This window comes from Mercenaria mercenaria, chromosome 1 (assembly GCF_021730395.1).
Source record: "Mercenaria mercenaria strain notata chromosome 1, MADL_Memer_1, whole genome shotgun sequence".
Lineage (NCBI taxonomy): Eukaryota > Metazoa > Mollusca > Bivalvia > Venerida > Veneridae > Mercenaria > Mercenaria mercenaria.
In genome coordinates this window covers 50,127,161-50,142,073 of record NC_069361.1, presented here as the reverse complement: position 1 = coordinate 50,142,073, position 14,913 = coordinate 50,127,161, and the positions used below count along the sequence as shown (strand labels likewise).

Sequence of the window (14,913 nt, the reverse complement as noted above, 5' to 3'; positions counted from 1 at the left end):
AATTGTTCGTTTCCGGTATCCTGACCTTTCCTAAACTTTTGGCCCGACCCTAAATGTTTTTATGGCCTTGGAGAATATTTTTTCCCCAATAAAAAAATTCAAAACTGCACTTTTATGCTTTAAACATGGTCAGAGATGTTAGAAATCAACTAAAGGCATAATCCCCTGATTTGTATTCATTTTTTGACACAAAAATAATTTCCAAAAAGTCTCCCTTAATAATGATAATAATAATAATAATAATAAAATTACCTACCCTAATTTTTTTTAGCATGTTACCGGAAGAATTTTTAGGCCTTAGACGCGTGGGATGTCCTTCAATAAGGCACATGAGGTAAGAAACTGGCATTTTTGTAGATTTCATGCATTATCACGCTTCGTGTCGCCAGAGTTTTTGTAATAAAGGGGTCGAATAATAAATTACAAACCAGATATTTCACACGCATGATGTTTTTTTCATATTTGTGTCGAATAGCAATTTGCTTTTTTTTTTTGAGAACATATATAAATGTGTCAAACTGAGACAAAAATATAACGTCACCTACCTCAATTTCCTCTTTTTTAAACGCAACAACAGCACCGGACGTCGCGCAACCCATTTTAAGCGTACTCTGACATTGCGCGTTTACCACCCGTGACATTACAAAGGCTAATCTTATCTCAACACATCCTTATATGACTCATTATTACCACATTTCCTTTTTGGTATCGTCAGCTACATATAAATCATCTGCAGTGTAGAACGTGCAAAATATATCCGTGTAAGATAAAACTAACTTTTGTAGGTTATCAATATTTATTACTGCGTATGGGGTTGTATTTTATTACTAATTTAGCGAAGCATTAGAAAGGTTGTTTTAACTGGTTATCTTGCAACATCCGCATGGTTTCCGAGAAAATTGGTCTAGATCCGGCATGTCTCGTGATACACCTCAACGACATTTCTTCTCCACCCTTGCGTCAGGTGTTGCGGACTATTTTTCATATTTCTTAATTTTATAAACGAATGTGTTCACTGGATCTTTAGAATTCTTGTGGCACTGGATAAGGTCATGAGCATGATGAGGTAAATTCCAAACTCATAGTTGTAAAGGTGTATAACGTAGAACTCTTAAAAGCTGTCAGTGTATAAGTAAGGTGGAAATATTAAGTGTTCTTATTTTAGTAGCACATGTTGTCTAACAAGATGGTTTGCACTTACAGGCACTGATGGGAGTATTAATTTTAACCTTGAATAAGATCTTAAGTTACGGTCAAAATGTACCCATATGGTAAAGTCAACATTTACCCAAAAAGACTATGGCAAAATGTACCCACTTAAATAGGTCAAAATGTACCCTAAAAAAGTTAAACTGTACCCAGCTTTCCAAATGTACTAATAAAGTCCAGGTAATAGATATTCCTATATAAGGTTTTAAATTTATGTAAGGCTTTTATTCAATGATAGTGAGTTATAAACAAACTCATTGATTAATCAGCTGAGCAGATTACTTTCCTGACAAAAGATCTGACAACTAAAATATTTGCTGTGAACGGTATAAATACTTTCTTCAAAATTGTTAATGGAGTGACACCTAATTTAATTATCAAGATTTATGACTTTTCTTTAAGTTTTTTAAAATCCTCATTACTAATAATAATAGATCTGTACCATCATTTATTTATCAAACCAAAAATCAATAACACAAGCTTATCTTAAATGCTTTTTTTTCAACATCCGCATGGTTTCCGAGAAAACTGGTCTAGATCCGGCATGTCTCGTGATACACCTCAACGACATTTCTTCTCCACCCTTACGTCAAGTGTTGCGGACTATTTTTCCTATTTCTTAATTTTATAAACGAATGTGTTCACTGGATCTTTAGAATTCTTGTGGCACTGGATAAGGTCATGAGCATGATGAGGTAAATTCCAAACTCATAGTTGTAAAGGGGTATAACGTTAAACTTTTAAAAGCTGTCAGTGTATAAGAAAGGTGGTAATATTAAGTGTTTTTATTTTTAATAGCACATGTTGTCTAACAAGATGGTTTGCACTTACAGGCACTGATGGGAGTATTAATTTTAACCTTGAATAAGATCTTAAGTTACGGTCAAAATGTACCCAAATGGTAAAGTAAACATTTACCCAAAAAGACTATGGCAAAATGTACCCACTTAAATAGATCAAAATGTACCCAAAAAAAGTTAAACTGTAATCAGCTTTCCAAATGTACTAATAAAGTCCAGGTAATAGATATTCCTATATAAGGTTTTAAATTTTTGTAAGGCTTTTATTCAATGATAGTGAGTTATAAACAAACTCATTGATTAATCAGCTGAGCAGATTACTTTCCTGACAAAAGATCTGACAACTAAAATATTTGCTGTGAACGGTATAAATACTTTCTTCAAAATTGTTAATGGAGTGACACCTAGTTTAATTATCAAGATTTATGACTTTTCTTTAAGTTTTTTAAAATCCTCATTACTAAAAATAATAGATATGTACCATCATTTATTTATTAAACCAAAAATCAATAACACAAATCTATCTTAAATGCTTTTTTTTCCTCCTACACAAAAGATTAAAATGCGTACCAGATCTTTTAATGACATTTATTTGAAACCAAGCTAAAAAATTCCATTCTTCGGCAAAAAAAAACAAACAACAAAAAAAAACAAAAACAACAACAACAACAAAACAACAACAACAACAGGTAAATAGATAAAACGAACATTGCAAGATGGAAAGGTACAAACCCATTCATGTTGTATTTTTAGCTGACCTAAGCATGAATCGACTATCCGTCCACACATTTTCTTCAATCAATGCTCCTCTTTAAAAGTTAATGGAAAATAATGAAACTTGGCCTGAATGTTCTTTGTATGTTGATTTCCAAAAGCTGTTCAAAGAAGTTTATTCCAATGGCTTGCAAAACTCTTGTTGCCATAGTAATAATACACTTAAACCTTCTGCCCTGAAAGCACTTGGCTTTTTTCAAAATGACTTGACAGAAATGTTAAGTGAAAACGTATTCTGATTCATTTTCATTGAGTTATAAACCCCCCTGGGCAAGTAAATGGATCAGATTTTAGTGTCGGGTAAACTGAACTAACATACGAAATAGCATGCGATGCTGCTTCTAATAACTGGCATCATCAGTACAGGTAAAAATATGATAAAAGGGCTTGATAATGAATTTAAAGATTAGCATTTTAAATAAATATTTATTTGATATGCATACAGTATTTTCTGTATACTAATAAAGCTAAAATAACCTTGATCAATGGTAAAATATCTTAACCGCCTGTCCGCTCCATCTCTTCTAAACCACTAGAACATTTTCATAAAGCTAGCATCAGTTTTTAAACTCATCAAGATGACATGCAGAGTGCACAACCTAGGCCAAAAAGTCCAAGGTCAAGGTCTCATTTGGAGGTCAAATAGCTTAATTCCTTTCCTGCTCAATATTGTTTAAAGCCGCTCCAAGATGATGTGCAGAGTATACAATCCAGGTCACTAGGTCCAAGCTCAAGATCAAGGTCAATAACTTCAATTTTTGTCTGCTCCATATCTTCTTACCCGCTGCAGAGATTTTAATAAATTAAACATCAGCTATTTACCTTATCAATGTAATTTGCAAAGTGAGCAACTCAGGTCACTAGGTCCATGATCAAGATCACATTTAAAGGTCAAATATCAAATAACTTAACTTACTGTTTTTGGGGTTAATGATCGCATTTAGTGATAGTTCTAGTTTACATCAATACTCTTCTTATTTAGGACAAACAAAGAAATGGGATCAAAGAAGAAGTCCATAGATCGCTTTGCATCACCACTTAGCCTGGTAGAAAGGTGGATATACTTTGTCGGCGCAGTCTGGACAGTTTCTTATCTCAGCTTCTGTGTGTACAGAGATTCGATCAGTGAGTATGTTTTATAAATGCTGACAATATTTGGGATCTGACATACATTCGATAAAGCTGATGATTAATTAAAGCTAACTGTATAGTGTTTTTTTCTTTTTATGTATAAATTTATACAACTGTTAATGAGAAATGAAAACACTGAGATTCAGATTGTAAGGGTTTTTAATACAATCTCCAGCCCTAACCACACTCCAATACCACCCCACCACTGCCTCAACAAGCATGATAGTATAGATTTCCCCTTTCATTCTCTTCCCACATTTGCACCCCGACCTTACTCCCCAATGTACACTTTAATGAGCAGTATTGAAAACCCTGAGATTCAGAGTTTAAGGGATTTTTAATACAATCTCCAGTTCTCCACCCCCAAACCACACTCCAATACCACCCCACCACTGCCTCAACAAGCATGATAGTATATATTTCCCCTTTCATTCTCTTCCCACATTTGCATCCCCACCTTACTCCCCAATGTACACTTATTTTTTTTTAACTTTGTATCTTTTTTATTTTCATTTAATTGTGTTTTTCTGCATTTGCTTTACTCAGCTTCAATACCCAACATCCCCGCATACCAAATATTACAGCCTTGAAAATAACACTCCTTTCAGAATGTGTTTATGATAAACTTTTCATCGTTGGTGGACATCTCGATTCATAAGTAAATGGGTTTGCCTGTAGGGTGTTCTAAACAACTCGATCTAAAGACATGCTATTTTAATATAGAATATTTTGGTGTTCTGAACCTCCACGACTTCGGCAAGGGATGGTTCTGGTTGGTCAGGGATCAAGATATATCCAACCTTGAATGGAGTTTTTGGTATGCTATGTTTTGGCGAATATGGCCATGGTATGCTGGTCATGTTGCCCTAGGGAAGATCATGGAGTGGAACTCCCCTGCAGTAAGTTTGTAATTATTTCATATATTTTGGAATGTATTGTTTGTGGGTCAAATTGCCCCAGAGAAAATCATGGAGTGAGACTCTCCAGCAGTAAGATTATGATGATTTCTTACGCTTTGGAGAATATGGCCTTCAATAAGTTTATTTGGATTTCATACATTAGAAAGTCATGCTTTAGTCACAGGTGAATATGGCTTTAGCATGGGGGTCATGTTGCTCGAGGAATGATCACGGAGAGCAACTCACCTGCAGTAAGTTTGTAATGATTTCACATATATGTAAAGCAGCCAACCAGTTAACCTGAATTACAGGTGTTCCTGTGTTTTGCACCAGTACTGACATGTGGCAGACAACTTCTCCTTACAAATCAGAAAATCTGAGGTGAAAGACAAATGTCTGTTGACAATATCTGTTGACAGTGTATTCACACTTATATTACCTTTCCTGTTAGTAATTTTGTTATGCCTCCTGAATTTGCAAATTAATATATAGCTGTGCAATAAAATTATGCTTTTTCTTCTGTTTTATTTCAGAATAGAAAGTATATATTTTTGATATTTGCATTGATGTGTATTTGTCAACTGGCGGGCTGGCGATTTGTGATTCTCTTTCTGTTACATTGCTCGGTTATGTATGTTACATCACTCTGCAGTAGCACGGTATTGGTGTGGATTGTCTCCCTTAGTGCTCTATCAACGTTGAACTTTGAACCATTTCTTACTTTGATGGTAAGTGATGAAACAGTAGATCAAATATATGCAATCCCTAAAAGACGTATTTATTTAAGCAATGGTGTCTCCGTGAGTGTGTTGGTCAGCCAATGACGTTGAATCACTTGCTCTTCTATTCTGTTTGTTTGAATATTGTCCATGGCGAACGTCTTTATCTAAGGAAACCTTGTAGCAAGCTTGCATAGATTTGAAGGTTGTTTTTGCCATGAATATTTAAAGGCTCACTTGAAGTGCTCCTTTCAGAAATATATGAATGAGATTTGACTATAGGAATATGACTAGAAACGTTGTATTATCTGTTATTATTGGTTCAATATATATGTTCAATATATATATTGTGGTGGTATTTCAGAAGTCTCTGGTAGAGGAAGATAAGAAGGAAACATGGTATAATTTTCTTGTGACTACGTTAGCTCTAGCTAATATCAAGGTTACAAGCTTCTGTCTGGAGAAATGTTGGCATAATATAAATGGAAAAGTTACCAAAGGTTGGTCTGTTAGCATGCACAAACATTCCTTCGACTTTACTATTTGGTGCAATAGCTTTCATGTCAATTTGAATACGAGGAAGGGGTCAAAATGCAACCAATGGTGTTAAATGACAACTAAAGGTTGGATTAAGAAAAACTTTATTTCAAACCATCAAAGTAATCTCCTTTGACAGATACACAACGTCTTAATCTTTTAATCCAATCCTTAAAAGCTTTCTTTTTCGGGTATATCACTAAGGAGGTTAAATATGGCGCCCCCCAACTTTTGGCGGGATGTATATTTTCTGCCTGCAAGCTTTTTCTTGAGACGAGGGAAAAGGGCAAAGTCACAGGGGGCTAGATCCGGAGAATAGGTTAGGTGTTCAAGAACATATACTCCCTGTTCATTCAGAAATGACGTCACAATCCCAGCCTACTGACTCGAGGCGTTGTCATGTAACAAATGGATGCCTCGGATACCCGTCTTTGGTCGACGTTTCTGGAATACTTGAGAAGCTTTTTAAGAACTTTTTTCTTATAAAATTTGGCATTCATTGACTTGCCTTTAGGTACAGGAACCGGGATGGCGAGACCTTTAGTAGTGAAAAATATGGCATACATAACCTTTTTAACACTTGCAATCCTTTTGGCTATGCAAGGCCTTCTGGCATTTTTGGTGAGCCATACTCGGTTACTAATTTTTCGATGCGGTTCGAAGAAATGTATCCAAGACTCATCACCTGTTACTACATTCGTAAATGTTTTTTGATCGTATCTTGGAAAACTTTTTAAAAGCTTGCGCGCCATCTTAACGCGCGTGCGTTTTTGCACATCAATGAGCAAATGCGGGACTCACCTAGCACATATCTTCTTCGATTTCAAAATATTTCGCAGAATGCGCAACACAGATGCTTTGGAAATGCCAACCATGTCCGCAATCTGCTGATAAGTATATCTTGCGTCAGAAAGTACTATTTGTTTGATTTTTTTCAACAATCCTTGGACTACTTGCAGACTTAGGTCGACCAGTTTTAGGAGCATTTTTGACAGACTCCATGCCTGCACAAAATTTCCTAACCCATCTGGTAGTACATGTATAGTTTATACGTCGATTGAAAGCTATTACAACGGGAAACACGTGGAAGGCGTGAATATTGTACTGGCGCTAAAAATAGCGGTTGTCAATAGCCAGTGGCATTACTTTTGATCCCACCCTCGTATATAGTAAATCATTGGTGAAAACATTCGGATGCTGGTTTTGGCCAAGATGGGTTTATTTAACACAATCAAATTGAAATTTAGACTGGGAAAAAAGAAGTGTAAATGCCTTTATCTGCCATTATGTGTGTGTGTGTGCGTGCGTGCTGATGAATACCCTTTGAAATAGTGTATAATTTTACTGCGCACATTCGAGCAAAATTTCATTAAAGCTTTCGCACATACGCATAGTCTCACTAGCATCACGGTGAAAACTACCGTTTGGATCAGGTGATTGTATTTTCTTTACCTTAAGATTTTGGTTTTCGAAAATAAGTTAGCCGACATTGCTGCATGAAATATTTCAAGTTGATTTATCCAACCATTGTTGGAAAATCATTTCTGTTTGTGGATTGTCGTCGTAAAAGTCAAAATGAATATCTGCTTCCTGCTGAAATGTAGATAGTTGACTGAAAATGTATAAAAGTGGGGTAAAATAACAACTTTTTTATTATCAGTAGTGTAGAATCGAACAGTAATATCTACATGAAATTGTTAAATTGTTATTAATGTATCATAGCTATTTCAATAGATCGGTTTTAACGCTTTCTTGTCAGAAGATATACATTGTAGTAAGTGGTGATTGTTAGTGTAGTATTGAAAAAGCCATAGAGCTTGTTTGTAATATTTGAATTGAACTTTTCTGAATAAAGATCCCTGGGGGAAAAATCGGCTTCCTGCTCTACAGGTACATATTGTACATGATGTGTTTAGGTATGAATACACTAGATAACTGGCCTCCGTTACTCTGTATAAAAGTGAGAAATGTTCAATTGCACACACCAGGACTCATTTTAACCAATCTGACTAAAGTACATCTCCTATTACGCTACGCATAGGATCTGAGAACGACCTATTCATAGCCTCGTTCTGACGACCCTTCCGCTAGCCAATCAGAGCTTAACTTACAAAATTTAGCAAATTACCTGTAGACTTGTCTTTTGATATTTACAATTCTTATGTCGAAATATGTCAGATAGCCGGTTAGCTCAGTCGGTAGGCCACTTGCTTAGTAATCGAGGGGTCCCGAGTTCGAGCCCTGGAATAACTGCACATTTTTCTTACTCTTTGACATTCTAACAAGTCGTCTCATTGGTTAAAATAAAAATAGCAATGCTGGAAATCCAAAATATACAGAAGACGTATGTGAATGGGTCGTTCTCAGATCTTCGTTTAGAAGATCAAGTACTTCAGTCAGATTGCATTTTAACTGCCTGTAACTGATATTTTCTTGTTGAATATCGACCGTTATGGATAAGAATCAAAAGAAAAGTGGACGTTACATCTGATGAAAGAAAAGCATTTTCAATCAAACAAGCACGATGTTAATTAGCTAAAAAACGAGACCCAAAATTGTAATAGTAGTGTGTACTTTTTAAGCTTCTGTGTCAAATTCTGTACTGTAATTATTTCATGATACAGATGCTATCTAATTGTCAATGATAGATCTGCCGTGTGATTTCAGCAAAAAGGCAACAATGAAAGTATGGAAAATGTAACACACAGCAAATAAAATCTGAAAACTATTTTAGATATCATTTGTTTTAATGTATACGAAATAAATGCATTGTCTCTGTTGCCATATACAAATAATGGCCCTATATTGGTGCAAGAAACTTGTCTAATTTTCAGTATTCAATTAGACAGTTTTTCTTTTTTAAAAAGTCATACATCTAGGATAGATCCCACTTCTGACTTATTATGAAATGATGTTGATATCTTTAGGAAACCAAAGTAAAGAATTGAACACAGGAACTAGTCACCAACTTGAAGCAGGGAAGCAGTCAACACAAGGGAGGGAATCAGTGGGATACAGTTTCATTGACCTTCTGTGTTACGTGTTTTATCTACCCTTGTTCTTTACTGGTCCTATTTTGACCTTTGATCTCTTCAAAGACCAGGTAATGCTAATTATATATAAATGTAAATGTTTTATGTTCACATGCAATTATATAATCTGAGACAATTATAAATTGAACAGACAAAACGATCAGCTTGGTTTTGATTCAGATTATCCCAGTCATACAATTATCATATAGGTTGCATGTTTCTTGTTTCGCTATGCATTTACTTATGAAAATGTAAACAAACATCTAGAAAATCAGTCTGACGTTTCCTTGTAAACACCTGTACCAGCTGTATCCTGTACCTAGACCACTATATTGAAAAACTAAATCACTTTATGAAATTGCAGGAAATTGTGGGCTATGAGTAGATTGTTCCTATGCAGATAATGATACACCTGGATTCCCTCCCTTTGAAACGTTATATTACACTTTCAGATGAATGCACCAGTACCACAAAACACAAGAGGGCACCTGAAACTGCAATCCTTACACCTGCTGAGATTCTGTTTCTGGGCCATGTTCCACGAGTTTCTATTACATTTCTTATATTTTAACGCCTTACAGAACAACACAATGGTACTGAAATCTGTATCACGGTTTACCCTTATGGGTATCGGGTACCTCCATGGACAGTTCTTTATGGTCAGATATCTGGTTATGTTTGGATTACCAGGAACAATAGCAAACTTCGATTACCTGAACCCGCCGGACGGGCCAAAATGTATCTCTTATATATATCTATACTCTGATATGTGGAAGTAAGTATTACAAGGACAAAACAGCGTTTGGTGGCGTGTAGTAAATATATCCACATACATGTACAAATTGTTTTGTCTCTTCATAAGACGCCGCAGAAATATCTAAAACCCTACAATAGTGTTAGTATAACTAGGTTACATATCTGCTCAGATATTTACACAACAACTGTTTGACTCAGTAATTTCATAACAAGTTTTTGGAAATTTTTAGTTAGTTTTGCAAGAATCAATCAAAAGACGTGCAGGTTTTTGAGCTTTCAAGCTTATCATTCAAAGGCTTAAAAGATAAAGTTTATACTTTTATTATATTTCGTTATTCTGCTTAAAACATGGAGCATATATATCTCGAGTGTTTTGCGTTACATGTGAAGCTTATTTCGAGTTCTTTTCATTATATGGCGTAAAATGTCATTAAATATGGAAATCTTTGCAATGAAACTTTTGATATTTTCATTCCAAAAGTTTTTTTTATATTTTAATATGAACAATATCAGAAGATATCGGATGTTTTTGATCTCGTTCGTTTGGTGAAGCCGTTATAGTATAAGGCACATAACTTTAATCTGTACTTTATATTTTTCAGATTCTTTGACCGAGGTTTATACAGCTTCTTGAAAAGGTAAACTGTATTGTTGGTTTAGCTGTTATATTTCGATATTTTCAGATTGTTTAGCACGACTTTTATGTTGTATTGTTGGTATTGTTTAGTGTTTCAGCTTAAACACATTTCGGCTTGGGTGGTTCCAATACTCCCGCTTTCATAGCTTTGGGTATTGTATAACTACCCTTTGGATATGGTGTCCACTTTTTAATTTTGTCTTTTGGCAAATTTTGTGATATGAGGGCTCCATATCCTCAGATCCCCTTTCTATATTCCAGTTTGTTTAGTTCTGACCATTGTTTTCTCGTTTAGGAATAGCCCATTATTTTAAGCTGGTTCATGCGCCGCTTTTCATGGAATTACACACTAGTGTATTGATCATTGAAGGTTCCATTTGCATGTCCGTATGAACACATCAGCGGATGCCTCTATATTGTTTCTGGTACTTGTAACATGTGAAAATGTTGAGTTCTGGAGGACGTGGACGGTAGCATGCATTTCGACATCTGTCCATGAACAGGTTCAATCAAACCGAGCCTGCAACATTTTCATTTTTGTCGTGTTGTGCGACCTGTGGAGTATATGGTATCTTGTTAGCGCTGTGATGTGAAGCTAAGACCTCTTCTGTGTGGCTGGCAACTTCCGTTTAAACTATGTTATTGCATCTTGAATCTCTGTCATTACAAATCTGTTCTCTGTTCTCTCTGAACACCGTATGCCTGCTGGAAAATGCACTCAAATGAAACTTTATACAAATGTTAACACTTCTCAGTATTTTCACTTTATTCAACTTATTATCCGTATTTGCATAAACAAAAACTTTTAAAGTTTATTACTGGTGAAAATAGCCCTATACATTACTGAAGTTGCCCATATAGCGTGAATTTCCTACCAAGTGCACCAATTCAAAGATTCAGCCTTGTAAAGAAATATGATTTTACAGTAAATTAAAACTACCGGTAGCAGAAAATAAAGAAAACTTATAATTATGTTATTCTATTTGCAGGTATATCTACATTCCATGTGGTGGCTCGCAGACAGGCATCCGACGTCAGACCATAGGCTCGTTGCTGTGTTTTCTATATATTTTCTACTGGCATGGCACTGAGTACGATATACTACTGTGGGTTCTGCTTAACTTTATCAGCGTCTTCTTTGAGAAGATTGGGTTAGCGATATGTAGTATATCTATAGTCAAGCATATTGAGGTAACTTTTTTCACATTGCAGTCTTTAGTTATCATCATAGTATCATCTTAAAAAACGAAATTTCTTTGAAAAAAAATTCTTAAAATCGCAATGGATGTGAAAATGTTTGTGTCCATTTGTGAGTGAATTTAAAAATGGCGTAAAAAGCCCAAACGCTTTAAATGCTGAATAGAACGAATGCAGATTGATGAATAATACGTGAGATAGAGAGTTCGAACCCAGGGCGAGGCGTATGTTGTCCTTGCCAGTTTCATAGAAGACATTGTGAGTTATATGTGTCTAAATAAAATTCATCCTCAATTTCTACCTCAGATTCCTATGGAGAAATTGGCAATCATTGCAGAAAACAGGACAGTATTGGTAAAGAATCAAGGAGCATTTCTTACGTTAACTGTACGCCGTTACATACCCAAATTTCTGTTGAGAGATCAATCGTAAAGCAGGACTTTCTCAATTTAGCATTTCATTTCTTCTCCATTTCTTGTCATTTCAGATACATTTCAGAATATCAGACTGATTTTGATGTTAATTTCTTCTATTTTCAGACTGATATTTTGTCAGCGGCCATGGTACAGAGAATTCATGCATTCTTTTCCGTTCCTATCTTTATTATGTCCTGTTTCTCAATGTTTGGCTTCTTTGGTGGCAGACAGGTTCTCTATATATTCTGCAAAAGACTAATAACGGAAGGTAAATTATTGTATTTATTTGATATGATGATAATCATATAACGTTTTGTGCACTTCTCCCCCGAATTTTCAGCAGTCATCTGCAAAATTATGTTATTTGGCAGAGTACAAGATTTCAAGTTAAGCGACAGCATGTTCAGATACCCGCAAAAGTGTCAGCTATCACTGAAAAAACTTCTCATCTCATAATATTTGAAAAAATAAGATATTTTCATTCAATAAGTGGGACGTGTATCTGTAAATTCGCATGAATGTCATTTATTTTAAATGTATATGTTAATTCAAATACTAACATGAATTGTGAGAGCTGAACCTTTTAGCTTGCCGTGGGAATTGCTATACGCCTGACGTCGGTGTCGTGTATAGACAATTTGTTAACGATTTTCAGCAAGCTTGTATATGTTTATCTCAGGAATTACTTCTAACGACTGGATGAAACTGCATACATAACTTTGGATGTCATTTTGATGAAATTAGATCTATTTTCCTTGTTATTTTTGGACACATTTTTAAACAAATCCGATTGCAAGCTCTTTCGTGAATAAATTGTGTTATCATATTATTCCTTGCTGTGAAGTCTGATAAATGCTGTTCATACATCTGTGTGCCCGTCTTTGCTCAAGTTATGCACATTGGTAATTGATCACTCGCGCTTTTGGTGTTGAACGCTTAAATCGGACAAAACAAAAAGTGACGTATTGTTGTCTTTTTTAGTCGCGGAAAAGGCATAAAATAAAAAGGTGTTGTTTAAACCTTTATTTTGTGTAAGATGAATTTCATTTCATTTCTTGGGCTTCAAAGATGTTACTACATTAGTATTTTCGAAACTCACAAGATGAAATAAAGTTACTTGTTAGTATTACACAAAAACAAACAAAATATCCTGTATAAATTTAAATGAAAATCAGTGAAGTTCCACAAACACATTGCACCTTTTATAGAGCGCACGCTGGATGAAATATTAAAATGTATTTGTTGTACAGAGTCTATTGCTCTAGATTAAGGTAGTGCACACGTAATCACAATCGGCAATTTCCCTGCGATTAGGCATTCTCGAATGCTATTTCGGCATCCGTCGGTCATAGAAAATGCTCATTTTCATAACAGCCGGAGAATACCGAAATCGCATACAAAGTGTATGCAATCACACGGAAAATGCAGAATGTCATTACGTTTCCATCACATAATAGTGTGAGTAACTGGAAAGAAAATGCCTTTGTTCAGGTGTGTCTGCTTTAGAGATTCATTGACATAGGTTATACTGTAATACTGATCAGAGAGGTTGTACACGTATGAATTTACAAATATTTAATTTCAGGTACGGCAGAAACGATTGCTGTTAAGGTGGTTATAAATTACTGCTGCATACAGAATGCTATTGAAGTGAACAGATGGATTCTCAGACGGAAGAAATTGAAACAGTCATAATAGTAAAACCAGACTGTATTGCAGAGGAAGTCCATCTCAGAATGAAGAGGACTATAACCTTTTTAGAACAACGCTGAAAATTCCCAGCAGCGGTTTCATCCACTAGCGCTACATCTTTACTTTAATTGTAGATGGAAAGAATAAGATTAGTTTGTTGTACAGAAGTGTTGCTCCGGAAAGGTTAATTAACTGGTACATGTACTTAGAGAAACATTTTAATCGGAAACTAATAATCTGCCTTTGAATTTCGGAATGTTGAAGAGTTAATGCTGTAAGTCTGAAATGTTAGCATGAACAGAATAGCCGTTTGTAAACAGCTTTTAATTAATACCAGATATTTGTCTACAGATAGAACTGTCACTGAAATATGATATACTGATATCTTATTTAGAAATATTTCTAAAATGTTTCTGACTACTCATGCTTGTAGGAGCAATCATAATATTGTCTTTCGTTTTGTTATCACAGCTGAATATCAGGAGAAGGAGATTTACTGAAGATAGTAATTGTTTTATTATTTGATATGATTTATTTAAAAAAAGACGAAAGGAACGACACAGGTCACATTAAATCTCCCTGCTACGTTCTTCCTCTAATGTGACCAGTGATAAAATTTCAAACATTCAGATTAAATTTTATATAAATACATGGTTACTTATCAATTATGAATATATATACGCCGGGGACAAAGGATGTCCATCCAAACTTCTTCTAATATAGCTTCTGCGGCCGAGTGGTTAAGATCGCTGACGGTGATGGGGTCCGGATAAAAATGTAGTGTTTTTGACACATATTTGGCTATATAATTTCGCCTCATCCCCTTTTGAAATCATTAATATGATAAAGTATGATTATCTTAAGAAGGCTAAATCTTGCATTCTGGTGAGTTTTGAGATAAAGAGTCTCTTTCATTAACTGATTTTTTTATATATAAAAAATACTTGAGTCTTGTGCCGTTTTTACCTAACAAAAGATTCTAAAGAAGTATTTTACACAAATTTTTAAATTCTAGAGTTTAAAGTTATAAATACTATTTTTCACTATGTGTTTCTTAGAATTTTTCAAGAAATGGTTGTAACACAATGATAGCTCGCAGGTCAGTTTTCAGTTA

At 35.0% G+C, this 14,913-nt stretch overlaps 1 protein-coding gene across 1 annotated transcript; it reads left to right on the top strand.

Moving 5' to 3' along the window:
* The first annotated feature begins 1,716 nt into the window (after positions 1 to 1,716).
* Positions 1,717 to 14,597, top strand: LOC128558262 (protein-cysteine N-palmitoyltransferase HHAT-like). Its single transcript, XM_053547162.1, has 11 exons — positions 1,717 to 1,904; positions 3,766 to 3,908; positions 4,638 to 4,813; positions 5,347 to 5,541; positions 5,897 to 6,032; positions 8,997 to 9,172; positions 9,554 to 9,876; positions 10,460 to 10,495; positions 11,484 to 11,685; positions 12,231 to 12,375; positions 13,693 to 14,597. Exons 1-11 carry the CDS (start codon positions 1,891 to 1,893, stop codon positions 13,800 to 13,802), a joined length of 1,656 nt encoding a protein of 551 aa, XP_053403137.1. The 5' UTR covers positions 1,717 to 1,890; the 3' UTR covers positions 13,803 to 14,597.
* Positions 14,598 to 14,913: the final 316 nt, after the last annotated feature.

Bases quoted from the DNA above. Each gene is read 5' to 3' on its own strand.
- LOC128558262 (XM_053547162.1), top strand. The intron at 5,542-5,896 runs GTAAGTGATGAA...GTGGTATTTCAG, and splicing joins AACCATTTCTTACTTTGATG to AAGTCTCTGGTAGAGGAAGA. The intron at 6,033-8,996 runs GTTGGTCTGTTA...TGATATCTTTAG, and splicing joins AAATGGAAAAGTTACCAAAG to GAAACCAAAGTAAAGAATTG.